This window comes from Talpa europaea (assembly GCF_964194135.1).
Source record: "Talpa europaea genome assembly, chromosome: 2".
Taxonomy (NCBI): domain Eukaryota; kingdom Metazoa; phylum Chordata; class Mammalia; order Eulipotyphla; family Talpidae; genus Talpa; species Talpa europaea.
Window position 1 is genome coordinate 20,488,120 of NC_140068.1, and position 19,954 is coordinate 20,508,073.

General features: G+C 43.0%; 1 protein-coding gene across 1 annotated transcript in view; it reads left to right on the forward strand.

The window, feature by feature from the left end:
* Positions 1 to 19,680, forward strand: part of NHSL1 (NHS like 1) — a gene marked incomplete at both ends in the record, with an annotated part of 218,779 nt that extends 199,099 nt beyond the window's left edge. The window contains 4 exons of the mRNA XM_084257932.1: positions 3,623 to 3,754; positions 9,990 to 13,253; positions 13,762 to 13,894; positions 18,930 to 19,680. Coding sequence (XP_084114058.1) covers positions 3,623 to 3,754; positions 9,990 to 13,253; positions 13,762 to 13,894; positions 18,930 to 19,680 — 4,280 coding nt within the window. The remainder of the gene's footprint in view (positions 1 to 3,622; positions 3,755 to 9,989; positions 13,254 to 13,761; positions 13,895 to 18,929) is intronic.
* Between the last annotated feature and the right edge of the window lie 274 nt (positions 19,681 to 19,954).

Genomic DNA, 19,954 nt, shown 5'->3' on the forward strand with positions numbered 1-19,954 from the left:
TTATATTTTGATCTCCATAATTTGAATTCTACAATCTTTAAATAAAAATCCATTCCTTCTGAATATTAAATTCTTAGAACACATTTCATGAAGCTGGAATGTGAATATTAATTGTTAAATGCGAAATTTAAAATGTGCTGAGGTTTTAAACATCTGTGATAATAAAAGTGACAAATAACAAGGCATAAAAAACTCAAAGACCATATTTCACAAATTTAGAAGCACTATTAAAAATATCAACATTTTTCTGTGTTGTCACTTTATAGTCCACAAAGAGTGCAGGCCAGTGGCTTAGGGCATGTACAATAGATGTATTAGGAGTTAATAACTTCAGCCATTGGAGCGTGTGTTCAAGAAAATTAGATAGTACTAATAGTCAGCATTGATAAACAGTACAAATACAGCAAGGTCTAAGGGCCAGAAGCTAAAAGAATCAGATGACCAATAAGGATGGGTTTTCATAAAACATTAGGATGAAAACCCATTGCACTTGTATACTTCTGAGTCTGTTGCTGTTAAAAAAACTTTTTGCCATAGCATCGGTGAGCTTGTGGGGGACGAATAAGAGTTTGATAATTATAGAAGAATTTTTTAAAACCTTCCAGGACATTTAAAAATGACATTTAGACCTCTATTTTGAATCCCAGAGAAATTCAATAAAAAAGTACATCAATTATTTTAAATTCCCTGTGCATTTTCCCACAGTTATTAGACTTAAGCCTGGGAAGAATATCATGCCATTTTAATCCATCTTTTTTACAGTTAACATTGTTGATCTTTCTGAGTATGATTCTCATTCACCTTGAACATATTTTTAAAGATGATTTTTTATAAGTAACTATGTTTCAGAATAAAGTATAATGTTTGTTTGTTGATGAACTACATGGGCAAATATTTTCTGTAGGAAGATGCATTACATTATTTGATTGAATGCAGCAGAAATATAATTATATATGATTAAATGCCTCAAAAATAATATTATAAGGTATTGTGCTAAGAAAAATGACAACCCTTAATGGAGTTAGAAAAAAAGGCATTACCACAGGGTCAGGAAATTTAAAACAGAGTGACTAGAATTTCAGGAATAAGGATTTATTTGCCTTGAAATACATTGTCACAACAGGAGACAGTGTTGTTTCTTCGAGCCTTAATTCTCTCTTGTTTGGTAACTAAGTGGATATGAATTACATAGAGTTTAAAAGGTCTCAAAATGCCACAGGGGAAAGGTGAATGACAATATAGAAGATGAGAGGAATGAGTTACGTTGAAATGCAATTTATGTTTAATTGAGTGATTAACATTTTCAGAAAAGGAAGAAATTAAGTATAATCATACATTTATTGATCCATTGTCTGGATCCATGTATTCACATACACATAAAGAGATTAATTTTTCTAATATGCTGCTAAAAAGAAGCATTAAATTTAAAATTTTTACTTTTAGTAGCCAGCCTAACACAGGATAGACTAACTTCCTGCTCTTTCACTGATTTATTTCTAAAGCTCTAGAAGACTTGAGATAAAAATGTAGCTCCCTGTGGGGAATTGTCATGTGCTTATTTACTTGGGTGTACATTGACTCTTTTGTTTGGTTTTCTGTCAGTTTCAGCAGGAGAAAGAAATGCTGATAAATATATTATTTCAAATCCAGAGTGAAGCCCTGTAGACACAGAGGTAAAAATTAGCACAGTGAGCTGTCCGTTTAGAAATCAACTTAATCGTGTTTGCTTCGGCAGCACATATACTAGAAATCAACTTAATCCCTTTAGTCATAGTCCTGGGGGACTCAGCATCCTCTAAGAACTGAAGAGAAAAAAAACAGAAATAAAATTTACAGATAAACATAGTGGGTAAGCTTACTTAGCCAGTTTTTATTAGCCAGCTTTGTACTGGTGTTTGAGCTAACTAAATGTATTTCTCAGTAGTAACCATGACTAACTAATGCCATTTTTCAATGAAAAGAAGTGATTCAATTCCTCTCCATTCAACAGATATTTGCTAAATAACTACCGTGTCAGCCATTGAGCTAAGGTGCATCAACGCTAAGACACATGAGTCATGGTGTATAACTTCAAGAAATGGATAGTCCAGCAGAGAAGACAGTCCTTTTAAAAAGGTCACAATGCAAGATGGGGAGTTTGGTGCCTTTAATGGTGTATGTTCTAGATGTCCATTCTCATAGTCTGCTTCTTAATTTCCTTGGAATTCAGGCGGTTTTCTCTTTGTTTTTGTTTCGGAAGCAAAATGGAGACTAACTGCAACTATCGGTATTTTGCCCTTCCTTAATCCTGGATACAAGGACATTTTTTCCCTCTGCTACGAGGAATTAGTGGACCGTTAAAGTCATAACCTGCCCCTTATAAATGCTGTGTATGCCATTGCTCATAGCAGCCCATTTATAACAGTGACAGTGACTTCTGGTATTTCAGGGTCTTCTCTCAATCATTCCTTTTTTTTTCCTTTAGGAACAAAGTTGTCAGCAGTTTTAAGTTTGCAAATATGTATTTAAGTTTGTTGCTTAGTAGGTGAAATGTGTTTGGATCATTCAAATCTCTTATCCTCTGTTTTGATTAAATTTCTATTCATAATTCATCGCTATTAAAATAGAAGGTTCACAACATACCAACTTTAAATGTGTCAATATTGCTGAGAAGAGTGAATGTTTTTACACTTTTCTTGCAGCACAGGAATGACAGACGTATTTGATTTGTGTGTGTATATATATTTTTGAAATCACTTATTAAGAATAACCATTTAACAAGGACGGTACCATAGAGCTTTCTTAAATGAGCCAGTAATTTAAAGCAGATCCATCAATAACTCATGCTTTATTATTTTCTGATATCCCATAGTTGGTGTTAATCACACCAACATATACTCTAGAAAGAAAATATTCCCTATGGCTGGGATATTCTGGGGTTGGTTGCAACATTACCTGAAATGTCTGAATTAAGATCAACTTTAAAATGTGATCACAGAACAGAAAAGCAGTTCGGCTTCATCAGCAGCAGTGCTACTGGGTCTCGTTGTGATAAAAGTACTTTATCATTATAAGGCTTTTTATTTTTCATTATAGTTGTATCTCACACCAATAACAGTTTCCACAGTCTTTCCAAATTGTAAGCCTCTTTGATTGAAGAAAAAGCTCTTTACCCAAAAAGAACTGTTAGTTATTTGTTCCATCACATAGGACAAGACATCATATTGACCAGATGAATTAAACATGTTCTCTGCTGTCACTGTAAACACACTGATGGAAGGAATGACTTCAGTGTCCAGAAGAACTATGTGAAACTCTCCAGAACGGTCCATATTTTAAATAACACAGAGTCACCCTTCCAGTGTGTTATAAATTTGCATTTGCTCCCCCAGCTCGTTTGAAAATGAAATTCAGGTGCTTCCGTTGGAAGGACACACACAGAGGAGTTGGAAAAAAGCCTTCTGATGATAATGTGCTTTTTCTTCCCTTTTTTGCCCTTCAGCATTCATTCATCACCATATGACTGGCTAACCTCATTATTAATACCTTCTTATCATTTTACAACAAGCTTCTGGAAGAAAGTGCATGGTGTCAGCTTGCTTGAAAATAACATCGCTTTGCTTGTTCTACTACTCTACATTAGGGGAGAATTTCGATCGCCAGGCCAGCCTTCGGCGGTCTCTCATATACACAGACACTCTGGTAAGACGACCGAAGAAAGTCAAAAGGAGAAAGACTATTACAGGAATCCCTGACAACATACAGAAGGAGCTAGGTATGGCTCATCAGAACTGTACTCACTGCCCCTCCTTGCTGCTCGCATACTACGCTAACCTAACCTCGTTTGTGGTGCTTATAAAATTGATACTTTCTGGTAGCCGCTGGATGCCCCACAGGGCCAGCTTCTTTCTTGAATGAGACATGGGGTACAAATCCTAATGCCCTTCACAGATGACTTATTGAATTTGGGTGAGAAGATAAGAGAAAGGGCTTCCATGAAAACTAAAACTGGGATGATAGAAATTTACAGTTCTGTCATCATCTCTATGCACCTTGCATGTTGGGTATTTCCACAACAAAATTTACTTTACATTTAGATCTTTTCATGAAACTGAAACTCATCTGAGGACTTGAAATTGTGAACATGGACTTTGTCACTTACATTGACACTACGGTGGTAGGTCATCAGAGAGACTGCCATGTGGGATAATTGCAAATGCCAATACGATAGAAAACAGTCATTGATTTTGGATGATGCATTATGTACTTCCAAAGAAACAATTTCATAGCTTTTTTTATTCAGTATTTCTCAACCAGTGATAAAAGCAGAAGACAAAAAAAAAAGACACCAAACCTTTTTCACTAGTGTGGAGAGGGTTGTTTACTTCATTATTCGCTTACTCATTATATTTCTGCTTACATTTATATATGCTTTGATAACACTTTCATTCTCCTCTTTCTGTCTTCACTTCTCCTTGGTGTTTAATGGGGCCCATCAAGAACATCTTTAGAGGCGGCAGAACACATTAAATGGGGAGCAGGGGCTCTGTGCCAGGCTCGGGGATTTGAATCCTAACCCTGACTGCATTCTCTGGATGACCTTGAGCTGGTTGCTTTGCCTTCTTGAGCCTCCCTCATTCAGAAAATGAGGTTGGTGACACTAATAGAAGTTACCTCAGGGTTGTTTGAGCATCTACTGAATTTATGCAGGTAAAGCACTGATTGCTTAGGAATGCTGTGAACATAATAGATGATGTTGTAAATACTGCAGCAAACTATTTTTTCTCCTTGTTATTGAGGTGACATTAGTTTACAACACTGTGTAGGTTCTGAGGTGCACAGTTGCTCACCTCAGTGACTGTATTTCACACCACACCCACCACCAAATATCCAGTCACCATCCACGCCTATTTATTCCCAACCCCCTTCCCTCTGGTAACCACCATTTTATTGTCAGTCTAAGTATTTGTTTTTGTCTTTGCTGCGTTTGTATGATTGCTTTTGCTTTTCTTTCTTACATTCCGCAAATGAGTGAAATCACATATTTGTCTTCTTTTGACTTTTTTCACTTAGCATAATCCCTCCTGGGTCCATCCATGTTGTCGCAGTTGGCAGGATTTCATCTTGTGGCTGAGTCATGCTTCACCAAGACCACCTTTCTTGAAATTTGCCTCTCTTCTGTCAACCTCTGGACTACATCCTTACTTTCATCTGATGTTTTTACTTTTATTTACTATTGAAGTTATACTCTAGAAACTTAGCATTGTTATTTCTGAACCTGCCTGTTGGTTGTTATTCAACATGAGCTTATCGTTGCAACAGTGACATATCTGCAGCAGCAACTTGAGGCAGCCTTTCAGCTTCTAGGGGCTACAGACCTTGCTTCTATGTGGCGTTTTTCCAACAGCCCTGCTTAAATGCTTTCTTTTAGGGAGGGAGAGCTCACTTTTCTTTGCCTAGCATTTTCTTTTTTACTGCCATCCAATTCTACAGGCTGCAGCGGCCATGGGACAAGAATAGCAACACTTTGCGTCTGGCTTGTGTAGCCCAATGACCCAGAGAGCATTCTCGTCTTCTCCCCTAACAGAGGGGTCTGTCGAAGCAAAAGGAAGGCTCCACCAGCACTTTGTGAAGTCTGTTTTGCTTCATCCCCCCACAGCTCCTTCCTGTCGTGGGCCAGTCTCCCTATGTGCCATCCTTTTAGGCTTTTTTTTTTGCAACTTTAGTGACATCTAAGTCCTTTGAGAAACTAATATGTACTCTATATGTTCAGTAGCTGCTTAATGGGCTAATTTCTTATTGTTCAGGTAACATTTATATGTTAACTGATTTTTTAGGAAATGTGCTATAACAAGAAAGGAATAACTTTCAGTAGAGACTAGCCCTTTGTAAAATAACAAGGTTGATGTTTTGAGGTAGGCTGCAATTTAAGTGGCTTTCCAACCAAAATCGGTAGGTTTTAGATGACCTTGTGAAGAGTGTAAGAATAGTTTGACCCAGATGGAGATATACATTACACATAAGCATTCAATATGAATTCTCTAACTGCGTATATATATTTGAACTTTTGCCTCATTTATTACTGGAACCAGTGACTCATTTGGCTCTTCGACCTCACTGGAATGATCCAGCCTGCTAGGTGAAGCATATCTTCAATAATTTTAATGTGTTTAAATGAAAGATTGTTTTCTTGGAGCCCATATTCACATCTCATTTGCATATGACTATAGAACCACCACCAATACTGGAGGGAGACAATAGCTTTCTGCACAGTCTCTCTGTTGTGATTGTTGCCAGACAAGAGACACTTGATATCACCGTCAATGGCATGATTGTGGATCAGAGGTGGAGGTCAACTGAGACAGCTGTGTCTAAGTTAGACCTAGTAGAAAAAAATAATTAAACCACTAGACCATGATGACTCCAGTGCTACAGAGAGGCTAGTTGAAGGACTGATGGATAAAATGAGAGAAATAACATTCAAATGCAATAACATTTAGCTCCTTCCCCATCCCCCAGATTCCTCTAAGTAAATCTTTTACATTCTTCACTTTAAGACTTCTGGTTGACTTTACTTGCTATCCAATATTTTGTACTTATGAAGTATCTGGTTTGGAACCTTGTATTACCTAAATGATGATTATTAAAAATAGATGCTTCATATTTTCTTTTAAAATTAGTCTTTATAGGGCCTCCCCGGTGGTGCAGCAGTTGAGCGCTGGGTTGCGAAGCTGCCCGTGGCCTCTGCAGCACTGGTTCGATCCCCGGCTGCTCCCCAGCCACTGGAGGAGGGTCCCACATGGCACCAGACCTCTCCTGCCGCCCTCTGCTCCCCTCAGCAGTGAACTTCGGTCCTTCTGGCTGCTCTGCTCCCCGCTCTGGCTCTGGTGAATTCTCTCACCCTCCCGCGCTTCTGACTGTACCCAGTGCTTGTATAAATAAATAAATCTTAAAAAAAAAAAGCAACAATAAGTAGATGTTTAAGTAATAAAGAATAAAACATTTTAAAAAAGAATAAAATTAGTCTTTATATATAGAACAGAGGGATGTGTGACTTAGTTATACAAATTAGATTTAAAAAGCTGTTATCTTAAGAAAGACACAGGAAAGATGCACCCTGTCCATTCTACACCATGCATGTTGCAGGGGCTTTTGATTTTTAGAAATCTAAACAGTGCTTCCAAAATTATGAGATTTTTACTTCAAAATCCATAAATGGTGGACATTAGAGACTAGCCAACATGTAATTCATTAAAATTAAGGTATGAGATCTACTATTCCCTTCCAAAACATATTTAATGCCTTATAATTTGTTCCATTTCATTTAAATGAATTCAACAAAATTTCACTTTTTTCCTTTCTTGTCTTAAAAATACATAGAAATGTATTTGAACCTCCTTTTATGAGGAGATTATCATATCAAATAATCAGATCACATTATTTTGTTGGTTTGACTTCTGAATTGTTGGTCGCTTGTAACACTTATCCCAATATCTATTCCCCAAACCAAAAAAAAAAAAAAAAAAAAAAAGCCCAATTTATAGGAATAAAATTTTTGGAATAATTTTTGATAGTTTGTACTACTAAGAATATTTTAGAAGATCAAACAAGACTTTTTAAAAATTTGTATGCTAAATGTAAACTAACTTGCAGATTTCTATCATCTTTGATTTTTTTTTAATGTGAAATCCGTTGTAGTATTATAACATATAATTATTTCTTTACATTATGGTTTAAAATCAGAGAAACCTTACCAGGATGCAGCACCAGAGTAGCCTATATTGGCACAGTTCTCTTTTTTATAGTCTGTTTTTGTTCTTTAACTGTAATCAATATAGCATTTCTCTGTACCCTGTAATATTTTGTACTTTTTGTATTGTGAAAATATAGAAGGATCTGTTTTAGGAGTAGAATTTTGGTGGTCCCTATGATAAGTGATATCTGAGTTATTTTCACATGTTTATAAAAGCCCTTAGGAAAACAGTATTTTAATAAGAAAGTTGTACTTGGCTGTGGATGGTGAAGATATGACTGTGCTGCCATTTTCAGAAGCCTAGCATGGTTTCATATTCAAAATTACTTCCTGGAGGAATCAGGACTTTCTTTCCAACCCTTAAAGATAGTAAAAATCGGGCCTCCCCGGTGGCACAGCAGGTTGAGTGCAGCACTGTGAAGCTGTTTGCAGCCTCTGCAGCGCTGGTTCAATTCCTGGCCAGCGAGGGAGAATCCCACATGGCGAGGCAGACCTCTTCTGTCTCACTTGCTGTGTATTTCAGTCAGTCAGTCTGCCTGTTCTGTTCCCTGCTCTGTCTCTGGTGAACCCTCTCATCCTCCCAAGACTGGCCTGTACCCCAGCTCTTGTATAAATAAAAATAAAATCTTAAAAAAAAAATAAAGATAGTAAAAATCTACCACTAACCTCATGCAAAAACTACAATTTGGAAAGAAAAAATATTAAGTATTGAATGGAATAAAGTATCTTGAAAGTTTGGAATCAAAGTGGTGCAAACTTATACAGACACGCAAGTTAACCTCCCACCTTCTAAATCCCAAATAGGGAACTCCCTGGTGTCCTGGGGTAAGTCTCTCTCAGCACTGTCACTTCTGCAGCCTGAGTTCCATCCCCGGCCAGGGAGCTAACCTACATATGGGGCAGCAGACCTCTTCTGTCTTGCCTGCTGCTCTCCTTAACAGTGTATTTCAGTCAGTCTGCCTGTTCTGCTCCACACTCTGTCTCTGATGAATCCTCTCACCACCACAACCCCCTCACACACCCCCACCCTCTACACCTCTGGCCTACACCCCAATTCTTCTACACCCAAAAAAAATTAACTTAAAAAAATTCATCAATTACCCAATTAGCACAGCAGTTCAAAAAAAGATTATAAAAATAAATAAAGTACCAAATAGCAAAAAGCTTAGCATCTTTTTTCTTTTCTCAAAGTGGATTTTTCTTTTGCTTTTGCCCTTTTGGCCCCTTTCTCTCTTTCTGAGGAAGAACTCTGTGTGTGTGTGTGTGTGTGTGTGTGTGTGTGTGTGTGTGGTTGCTAGTACTTGAGGTATTTTTAGGTCCTTGTTGGAGAGAACTGTGTTTTGCTACTTTTTTTTAAGATGTATTGTGTCTAATGATTACTATGCATGGATTGATTTTTTTTCTTTCTCAGTACACTTTGGGTAAATTCTTGGCATCATGATTCTTTTTTAAGGCTTTTGTTCTTTCTAGGTAGCTTGAAATCTAACTTCTTAAGTTTTTTTCTCATCTATTTCCCTTCCCGTTTGACCTTCTTTGTATTTCTTCATTTTTCAAACATGTTACTCTTTGTTTGGTTGTAAAGCTCTAAGAAATGAATAACCCTAATTTGAGGAAATGTTCACTGGATCAGTTCCTGCTGCTCTTCCCCCACCAGAACACAGCAGATTGCTATTGAATTTTGAATGTCACTGACAGACAGATGATAATGGCTGAAGATGGATAATGAAGTGTTTGGAACACAGATGGGGCTGTAAATCACTTTTCTTTTTCCTAGGATTTCCTTCTGACATAAAATATTCATGTAATTAACAAATTTATATCAAGACCCCTCATAGATGTTATCTATGTAACCCTATTGTTGAACCACTACATTCGTCTGTCTTTGGGGTTCTGTGCAGTCCCCTGGAGGGGTGGCAGACTCCCTTGAACTCTTGAATACGAGGAGGTTATTTTAAAAGTAAATCTTCCAGAGAGATCCTTGATCTCAAAGGGATCACTCAGAATTCTATAAGCAGGACCTTCATCTACAGGGAGATTTGAAATACAAATTTTTTAAAGTACATGAAGTTCATATAAAGTCTTATTTTAGGAGCTGTCTGTATTATTTCAACTCTTAGGTATCTGCAGGAGAAAAGAAATGATCAAATATGAAAAAAAAAAATTTTTAAGTATAGCAGATTGAGAGCATGGTGATGAGCTAAGATACTAATTTTTATTTTTAGTTTAGTTAACAAGGCTATTTCTGCTTTATCTCCAGCATCAGGCACTAGCCATGATGAGGTTGGTGGCCACGCAATGTATAGCCCTGACCACTGCTCTACACTAGGAAGGCTCGACAGCTACCTGCCTTCGGGGCAGCGCTCAGAAACCAGGGACTCCAGCTGTCAGACCGAGGAAGTGAAAATCGTTCCACCGTCAATGAGAAGGATCAGGGCCCAAAAGGGGCAAGGCATCGCTGCCCAGATGAGCCACTTCTCAGGTTCTTCTGGGAACATGTCTGTGCTGAGCGATTCTGCGGGTGTTGTGTTCCCTTCTCGCCTCAACAGTGATGCTGGTTTCCACAGCCTTCCGCGGTCTGGAGCGAGGGTCAACGTTCAGCCCCTTGAGCCACGGCTGGGTGCCCTGGGTCCTGCAGAAGACATGGAGGACACTTTTCCCTACCAGAGGGGTAGCCCACACCTAGATGAAAACTTAGGGCATTTAGGAGGTGCTTCAAGGACTGGCACACTTTTGAGACCCAAATCCCAGGAGCTGAGGCACTTTGAGGGTGAAAACACAACGAGCCCAGCGTGTATGGTTTCTCCTCATGCCACCTACTCTACCAGCATCATCCCAAATGCCACACTTTCCTCCTCTTCGGAGGTTATTGTTATTCACACTGCCCAGAGTCCAGGGCAGCTGGACAGCAAAATCACCAGCTCAGCTTCATATACAAAGATCAAATCCAGAGACCAGCTCCTCTCCAGGCATGCTGGTAAAGATGATCGTCATGCTCCTAGTGGCACCTGGAATCACGGTCACTCCCCCATTCATTCGCAGGCCTTAGATCCCCACTCCCCCAGTGCAGCCACCCTCCTCTCCCTCTCTGACTCCACGGGCTCCCTAACTGCCCCAGCAAATGGGGAGAATGGATCCCAAGCTGTGGCCTTTCGCTGTAGAAACAACATGGGCTTCCCAGCCCATGCCCAGGACGTGGACAGCAAGAGTGAGTCCAGCTATTCAGGAGGGAGGGGGCATGGCAGCAGCGAGCCCTGGGAATACAACCTGTCCGGTAATGGGCAGGCTTCGCCAACAAAGCCACATCTGGCAACTCCGGGTTACTCCACTCCAGCCAGTAACATGAGCAGCTGTAGTTTGGACCAGACATCAAACAAAGACGATGCCAGGTCCCTGTGTTCAGAGGACCATGATGGCTACTACGCAGCCCTGCACACAGACTCTGGACAGGGACCTGGGAATCTGTGCAACAGCAGCAATGGCTTTGGGCACCCCAGACACAGCATGGTCAATGTATTTGATGGAAGAGCTCAGAAGAACCAAGGGGATGGGTCACATCACCAAGATAAATGCCTTTCAAGAAACATCTCCTTGAAGAAAGCAAAGAAGCCTCCTCTGCCACCATCTCGGACAGACTCCCTTCGCAGGATTCCCAAGAAGGGCGGCCAGTCTAATGGGCAGGTGCTAAATGAGAGCCTCATTGCGTCGCTCCAGCATTCGCTGCAGCTCAATCTCCCGGGCAAGGGCAGCAGCTCGCCCTCTCAGAGCCCCTGCAGTGACTTTGAGGAGCCCTGGCTGCCTCGCTCCCGCAGCCAGAGCACCGTGAGTGCGGGCAGCAGCATGACCTCCGCCACCACCCCCAACGTCTACTCCCTGTGCGGGGTCACGCCGGCTCAGAGCGACACGAGCAGCGTCAAGTCCGAGTATACGGACCCCTGGGGCTACTACATTGACTACACGGGCGTGCAAGACGACCTGGGGAACCCAGGCGGGGGCTGTCCAGCCAGCAATGGGGCGCCCACAGGACACGGGCCAGCCCGCCACCTCTCGGATGGGGCCCGGGTCTCCATGCCCCTCCTGCCCGGTGGCCCCGTGAAACCAAAGATCACGTCGCCGGAGAAATCGCACCGGGTCACCTCGCCATCCAGCGGGTACTCCAGCCAGTCGAACACACCCACTGCGCTCACCCCCGTGCCTGTCTTTCTAAAGTCCATGTCACCAGCAAATGGGAAGGGGAAGACCAAGCCCAAGGTGCCGGAGAGAAAGTCCTCGCTGGTGTCTTCGGTGTCCATCTCCTCCTCGTCCACGTCCCTGTCGTCGAACACGTCCACGGAAGGGAGCGGAACTGTGAAGAAGCTGGACTCTGCGCTGGCCTCTCCCCTTGCGGCACCCCCTCTCCCTTCTCTTCCAGCTTCCTGTCCTGCCGCCAAGTCTCCTTTCCTGCCTGCGCCCCCTCCTGTTGCCCATCCCTCCGCCCACTCCCCCGGGGACTCCCCTCTGCCACACTCCCCCCTCTTTCCCCCTCCACCTCCAGAAGTCCTCACCCCCTGCCCTCCCACCCCTGAGGCCGGCTTTCCTCCTCCCCCCACTGCACTTAACCCCCTTCTTCTGGATTCTTCTGCATCCTCGCCAACTCCTCCACCTCCTTTGCCCTCCTCTGTTCCCCCACCCGCCCCACCCCTGGACCCCAAGTGGATGAAAGACCCCAGGCCTTCTTTCCAAAAATCGGGCCAGCCAGAAAGTTCCCGGGAGGCCGACAGGCAGCCTCCTAACAAGGAGGCGGGCAGCGGGCCCGCCATGCCCCTGATCACCACGGAAGCACTGCAGACGGTGCAGCTGAGGCCCGTGAAGAAGAACTCAGGACCCGAGGTAGCGCCGTCACATGAGCAAGTATCTCAGGAAAAACCAACTCCCGTTGTTCCCCAGTATCATTTAAAGCCATCTGTTTTCCTGAAATCCCGAAATAGCATAAATGAAATGGAGAGTGAAAGCCAGCCTGCCTCCCTGACAAGCTCGCTTCTGACTCCTGCCAAGAGCTGGAGTCAGGGTCAACAGGACGGTGCAGCCGAGCGTGGCCTCCCGAGCCGCAGCCTGGGCAGCGCTGGGGAGGCCGGGGCCGGGCCAGGCCCGAGGACCACGCTGCTCCCACAGTCCCCTGGTCCTTCACCCAGCAGGAAGCCGCCCCCCATCTCCAAGAAACCCAAACTGTTCCTTGTGGTGCCACCTCCGCAGAGAGATTTCACAGCGGAGCCCGCAGAGAACGTGAGTGAAGCAGCTCCCAGCCCCACGAGGGGAGAGGCAGAGAGTTGTGCGGCCGGGACAGGTTCTGATGAGACTGACGCTGGCAGTTTGGTTCTTGAGGGAGGAGCCGCAGGATCTGCATCCCTGGCCAGAGTGGAAGCCAATGTCCCCATGGTGCAGCCTGATGCCTCGCCAGCCCCCGAGCAGGAGGAGCCTGGTGCCAACAGCAGTGCGGATGGTGCTGGCGAGGTGGAGAACTGCCTGTCTCTGCAGGACGGAGGGCGTGAGTCTGGTTTCTTTCTTGTTCCACTCCACCCTAGGCTGCTGAGGCAAACTGGGCTGGTGCGTGCTCCCCTTAAAGACGGCAGTTGGTGGGCTTCCTGTGCTTCGTCACACTCAGGGTACCAACTTGGCATTTTCTGAAAATTTTTTTAAAATCTAGAGACCTAGATTTAAAACTTACAGAAGGCCAGAAAATAGGAGGTGGGGGCTCTGCAGCAGGTTGGGGATTAATTAGCAATGAGTCATCCCCCTTCTGGAGAGCTACAAAGAAACATCACAACATTTCAGTGAGATTCAGTAGGAGTTCTAGACCTTAACAGAAAAGAATGAGCTTTGGTTCCCAGGCGCCTATCATCTACCTCTTTGTAAAATATCAAAGTACAGACCCAGCTGCCTCTCTGTGCTTCTCACATTGTCGGGATGGCAGGGAAGCCTATTTGGGAGCTTGGCTGAAAGCTGAAATTCAAGTCACTTGTGCGTCTTGTGTTTGCCTGCTTGCTTCTCCATAGCTGGGGTGCCGGAGACCCACACAGCCCGTTCTTCCTCGGACGCCTGTGACTTCCCTAAGGAAGAAGAGAGTGATGAGGTGATGACCCCCAGTAGACCCCGGACCACGGAAGACCTTTTTGCAGCTATTCACAGGTATCCCAAACTCCTTTTTGTTATTTCAATCTTAACTTTATGAATCTCCTTTTCCAAATATCTCCTGAACTTATCTTTCTTTCTTGAGGTGCTTTCTGTCACCCAATTCAGATGAATTTGGTTATCGATTGTTTTTAGGGTTTCTGTATTTGTATTTCTCCAATTTCTGTTCTACTTTTTCTTCTGATTTTTATGATGATGCAGGGTGGGGGGCAGGGGCTCAGTATGATGCCTTCTGGTCGGCACCACTCTTGCTGGCTAGAAATGCAGTATGTCAGTCAGATGACAGAAGATTTACACAAGTTGGATGAGAACAGCCAGGGTTCAGTCCAGGATGAGGGCTGCTGTGTTCTGTGGACTTAGCATACACAGACTAGTTCTGCAGGACCTCTTTCCTAAGGGTGTTTTATTTTATTACAGTTATTTTAATTTCACAAAAAAAAAAAACCCAGAATTTTATAGTGCAATTTCTTTCGGCTACTTAAATGTTTCCATAAAGGAGTGCATTTTTTTTTTTTTTTTTTACTTTTTTTTTTTTTTTTTTATAAATTTTATTGTTATATTCCCCATACAATTGCAGCCCCCCATTCTGACCCCAATCCCTCCCCTCCCGCCCCCGCCCCCCTAAAAGTGTCTCTGGTTCATAGTTTTTTGTTGATTTTGATTTTCACTTTCTTATAGTTATTCATTTTCCTGGTCCCTTATTTAAGTTTTCTAGATTCCTGCTATGAGTGAGACCATCCGGTATTTTTCTTTTTCTTTTTGGCTTATTTCGCTGAGCATGATCCCTTCCAGCGCCATCCATGTTACAGCAAATTGCATGTGTTTATCTTTTTTGAATGCTGAGTAATATTCCATGGTATATATGTACCACATCTTCTTGATCCAGTCATCTATTTTTGGGCATTTGGGTTGTTTCCAAAGCTTAGCTATTGTAAACAGTGCTGCTATAAACATAGGGGTGCAGGTGCTCTTTGGAATTGATGTTTCTGTGTCCTTTGGGTAAATACCTAGGAGTGGAATTGCTGGGTCATATGGAAGCTCTATGTTTAGTAGGTCCAGAAATCTCCACACAGCTTTCCACAGTGGAGGAGTGCATTTTTTTAAAGCAAGAGCAAAAAAGCATTTAACTCCTTGCTATTGTATGCTGCTAGTGCCATCTACTGGCATCCGAAATGATAGTGTTTTAAAAATACAGAGTAAATTTTTCAAAATAATTGCCTGGACCGTTATAATTTTATCTATGTGGTGACTTTGAAGAGTGATATGATTTCACATTAGTTTTATTCATTGCATCATTTTTCTAGTTGTAAACAAGTGTCATAAGCATTAATAAGACTATATACGTGCAAGTACTGTGAGCCCTTGTGCTGTATAAAAACCTTTCGTTTCCTTCTAAACGTCTTCACAATGTTTTCAGATGCTCTTATGAATGCTCTTATTCTGCCGATGCCTTATATTGCCATGGTCCCTTTTTTCACCTGCTGAAACAGAACATCCTATAAAATTATTTAATCATGTGAACAACCTTGTGTCAGGAAGGTTTGCCAATTCTTGAAATCTAACTGAAAAGATGATTGCATGAGATGAAAACCACCATCCCGTCCCTCCTGACATTCCTCTCACAGCAAATAAACATCTAACTTGGGGGGTGGGGAGTGAGGGAGACCCATTAACTAGCAAATTAAGGTGTTTGTCAAGAATTCTATTTTTTTTACCTCTTGGCTCAAATTTTGATGTAATATCCCCAAGGACTCTAAAGACTGCACCTTTCATACTCTCTGACTGGTTTCTTTGATCTCAGTAGAAATGAAAAGGTAGCTAGTTATCAAATTATTTCTCAAAACAGGGACATGAAAAATGCTGCAGCCTTTGAACGCAACTGGCATTTCTCGAAGTTTACACAGATGTTTCTAACTTTAACCATGCTACACACATAATAAGCACTTAATAAACATTTCTGAATTAAAATGAAACCAATTGGAACTTAACTGCTTGGGAAGTCTCCCAAGACGCAGTGTCTTTCATTTACCATGGAGTACGCATACGCTCGTATTTATAGCAGCAGCCACAGTGAGGATGTGTTGCCCAGTTGCTCTGAACTACATTCTTGATCTTGGTGAGAAACCCAACTGCTATGGGACTAAATTGCTATGTGCTTTTCTTAAAAATATGCCAAAGTTCTTTTCTATGTTTTATTTTGGCAGCTGTCTCAAGGCACTGAAAATTTTGCGGTTTCTCCTAACTAGAGGGCTGTATTTACTGCAGATGTAGGAACCAGCCAGTCTTTGTTATTTCATGTACACACACTGGAAGAAAAAGGCAAATAGAGTATAGATCCCAGAGCAAGGACACGTGCTAGTTTCTATCTTAGCAGCGGTAGCATATTAGCAGATGTAATAATAATCTATCCAAAGTCTGTGATCTTTTTGGGCTTTATTTTATATCTATCCTTTAGCACCTACTCTAATAATTTACAATAAAGAATATCTAGGTTGAAACATAGCTTTCAAATTTTATAATGCAAATTAATTCACTTCAGATTTACAGCCAGATGGAAAATGAAGAACACCAGTTGAAGTGTGAAGTTTTTGTATTTATTGAAGTAATTAGTATTTAAGGCAGTGTTAACTGTTTAAGGGCTTTCTATAACCATCTTCTTTAGTAGTACACACACTGTGTGTATGTATGTATGTACATATATATGCAGACGTTCATATTTTTAGACTTCATTTTCAGTTCAGATGACAGTTGCTCTTGAGAAACAGCCATGCTTTTATAAATTCCCATTTTTCCTCTTATTTCTAAATCTGCAGTTACATACCATATCTTTAATCAAATAGAGCTATGACTTGGATAAATACCAGACACTCTTGCAGGGATATAAGTGCCACCAGCCAATCCCTGCAAGAGTGAGATGAGCAGAGCTGTGGGGGCCAGCAGTGTGAGTTGTGATGACGTGTGCTGTAGTAAAAGATGCTCTATCAGGCCTGGTTTTGTATGAAGCTGTGTGACTTCACTCTAGACCTCAGTTACCTTCTCTGAAATCCAGACTAGACCATCTACGATCTTTTCCATTGCAATCATTTTGAAGATACTGTTTCTCTGGTTTCTCTTAGTTGGTCATTAGCTATTCCCGGGCTCTGCTCTTGTTGACATTTGAAGCAAAGTGTCAGAGGCCAGGCTCTGAAGTCCCAAAGGCAACAGTGCCTCATCAGGCCTGGACACCCTTCAGACTCTGTCTTTGGTCGTTGGGTGGCTTCTGTTTGGCTAGAAGCATGGAGAAAACCCTGGAAGCACCCAGCCTGGGGCAGCCATCATGACTTGCTATACAGGCCACTTAAAATAGCACTAAAGCCTCTTCTTTAGAAAGAAAGAATTTTATTTCCCTAAATGACAGTCAAAGGTTGGATAAGTACCTAGTCTATGTATGACATGTTGTGGCTGTGACTGTAATTCATCTTTATTGATAAACTATAAACTCTACATACTGTTACTCCCCTTTTCCAGATAGGACACATGATCAAAACTTTAATGTGCCCAAGATCACCGAGCAGAGAAGCTTTGGCAGTGGGATTTAAGCTGGGACTATGTGACTCCAGAAGTTGTTAATCTCATTGAATTCACACAGATCTATGAACTTACTATCACCATTCTCATTTATCAATTATGAAACTAAGGTGCAGCATAGATGAGTAACTTATCCAAGATCACAGATCTAGAAGATGGTGGTCCTCAGAGTCCACCCTTCGTCTGTCACAACCTATTCTAGAATATTCTAGAATTTGATAGTAGAAAAGGAGGCACACCTACATCTTTATTTTAGTAAATGTGCCCAGTTTCCTAAAAGCAAATAAATCCACCTGTACTTAGCTGAGAGATTCCTCATACACTGAGTTGCTGTTAAAAAGAGACTAGAAAAGGGCCTCCTGGCTCAGCTGCTTATTTTCTCTGGTTATTGTCAATGTTTTTTGCCATAGAAAACACATTGAACATTGAATAGGGGGGTTTCTAGAGACAGGACAGGAAATACCCTCAGGGAGACATTCCACTCTCCTTGAAGACCCCTCCTCATCATACCTCACCTGTATCCCTCACATTTTCTTGATCAGTTAGCAGTTCTCCAAGTCAGACAGGAAACAGGATCTGGTGCAGACGGTTCACTGTTGTCTTCTGGAAAACTGGTTTTCTGGAAGCTGGTTTTCTATATGTTGCAGAAAGCACTAAGGAAGACTGGTTTTTATCACCCCCTACAGTGACTGAGAAGACAAAGTTGTAGGGTTATTCTAGAACCTGGAGGTGGGGTGTGTTTTGGTAGAGAAAATATTCTGGGAGTTGGCTGATTTGTTAGACCTGTTCAAGTGCCAGCCAAACAAGAAAAGGAAGAGTAAAAGAAAGGATAGTCAGTACCATGAAATTCACTCAGGAGCAATATTCTATGGGAGAGTTCAATTTAAAGGGGGGGGGGAGATTATTAGACTTTTAGGAAATGTCTTACTATCCAAGGTTTGTTAATATGATACCTGATATAAATAATCTGGTGAGGGTGTTGGTGATGAAAGGGGATCATAAACTCATGATATTGTACCTGGGTCACGTGCTCACCTGGTAAGACAACTGTTCTTTTTTTTGCATGGGTGCTTGTATGTTTCCATAATTAAAGTCACTCTTGGGCCTCCCTGGTGGTACAAGGGGTTAAGCACTGCACTATGAAGCAATCCGCAGCCTCTGCAGCCTGAGTTTGATACCCGGCTGGCCAGGGAGATACCACATGGCACAGCAGACCTCTCCTGGCTCACCCGCTGCTCCCCTTAGCAGTGTATTTCAGTCAGTCTGCCTGTTCTGCTCCCCACTCTGTCTCTGGTGAATCCTCTCACCCCACTCCCACACCTCTGGCCTGTACCCCAATTCCTGTATGCATAAATAAATATTTAAAAATAAAATAAAATGCAGTCACTCTAATAAGGGTGAGCTGAATATGTGAAAGAGCAGCAGGGTGGTCTGTGACCTCTCTCTCAATGTTATTAAACCCCAGATCCAAGAGGAAAGTCCTTGGCCGTAAAGATTCAGATGACGATCACTCCCGAAACCATTCGCCCTCCCCGCCAGTGACACCCACCGGTGCTGCCCCCAGCCTGACCTCCCCGAAACAAGTGGGATCGATTCAGAGAAGTGTCCGTAAGAGCAGCACCAGCAGCGACAACTTCAAAGCTCTGTTACTGAAAAAAGGAAGTCGCTCAGACACCAGCGCCCGCATGTCCGCCGCAGAGATGCTCAAGAACACAGACCCGAGATTCCAGAGGTCGAGGTCAGAGCCTTCGCCGGATGGCCCCGAGAGCCCATTAAGCTGCTCCCCGAGCAAGAACAGAAGGGCCCAGGAGGAGTGGGCCAAGAACGAAGGCCTGATGCCTCGGAGCCTGTCCTTTTCCGGCCCCAGGTACGGGCGCAGCCGAACGCCGCCCTCGGCAGCCAGCAGCAGGTACAGCCTGCGGAACCGCATCCAGAGCAGCCCCATGACCGTCATCTCAGAAGGCGAAGGGGAAGCCGTGGAGCCAGTGGACAACGGGGCGCTCCGGACCCTGGGTTCTGCAAGTGCACGTTCGCAGAATGGACCTGCGCGGGAGGACGCGGACGCCGGCGGCCTGCTCTGCGGAGGGGAGCCCGCCACCCCGCTGCACGCGCAGGCTCCGGGCCCCGCAGATGGCATGGCTGGTGCGGAGAGGCAAGGAGCCGTCCGAACAGGGCAGGTGCCCTCTGAGGGAAGAGAGTTAGGGGCGAGAACCTGAATCTCCAAGGTGATGGGGGGAGATGCCCAACATATTCTGGGAAACACAACAGGGACTCTTCTTGCCTTGCTGGGGTCCCAGCACCTGTGCTGTAGTCCCGGGCACTGCCAGCCTGCAGTGGAAGGGGGAGGGTTATTTAGGACTCACTTGGCACTTGCCCTGTGTCTTAAAAGCAAGTAGAAGCTTAACTTCTGAAAGTGCTTCCTGGGGAAGATTTTTTTTTTTTTTTGGCTAAATGCTGGGGGTGTGTGTAGAGCTGTGTGGGTGTGCATTT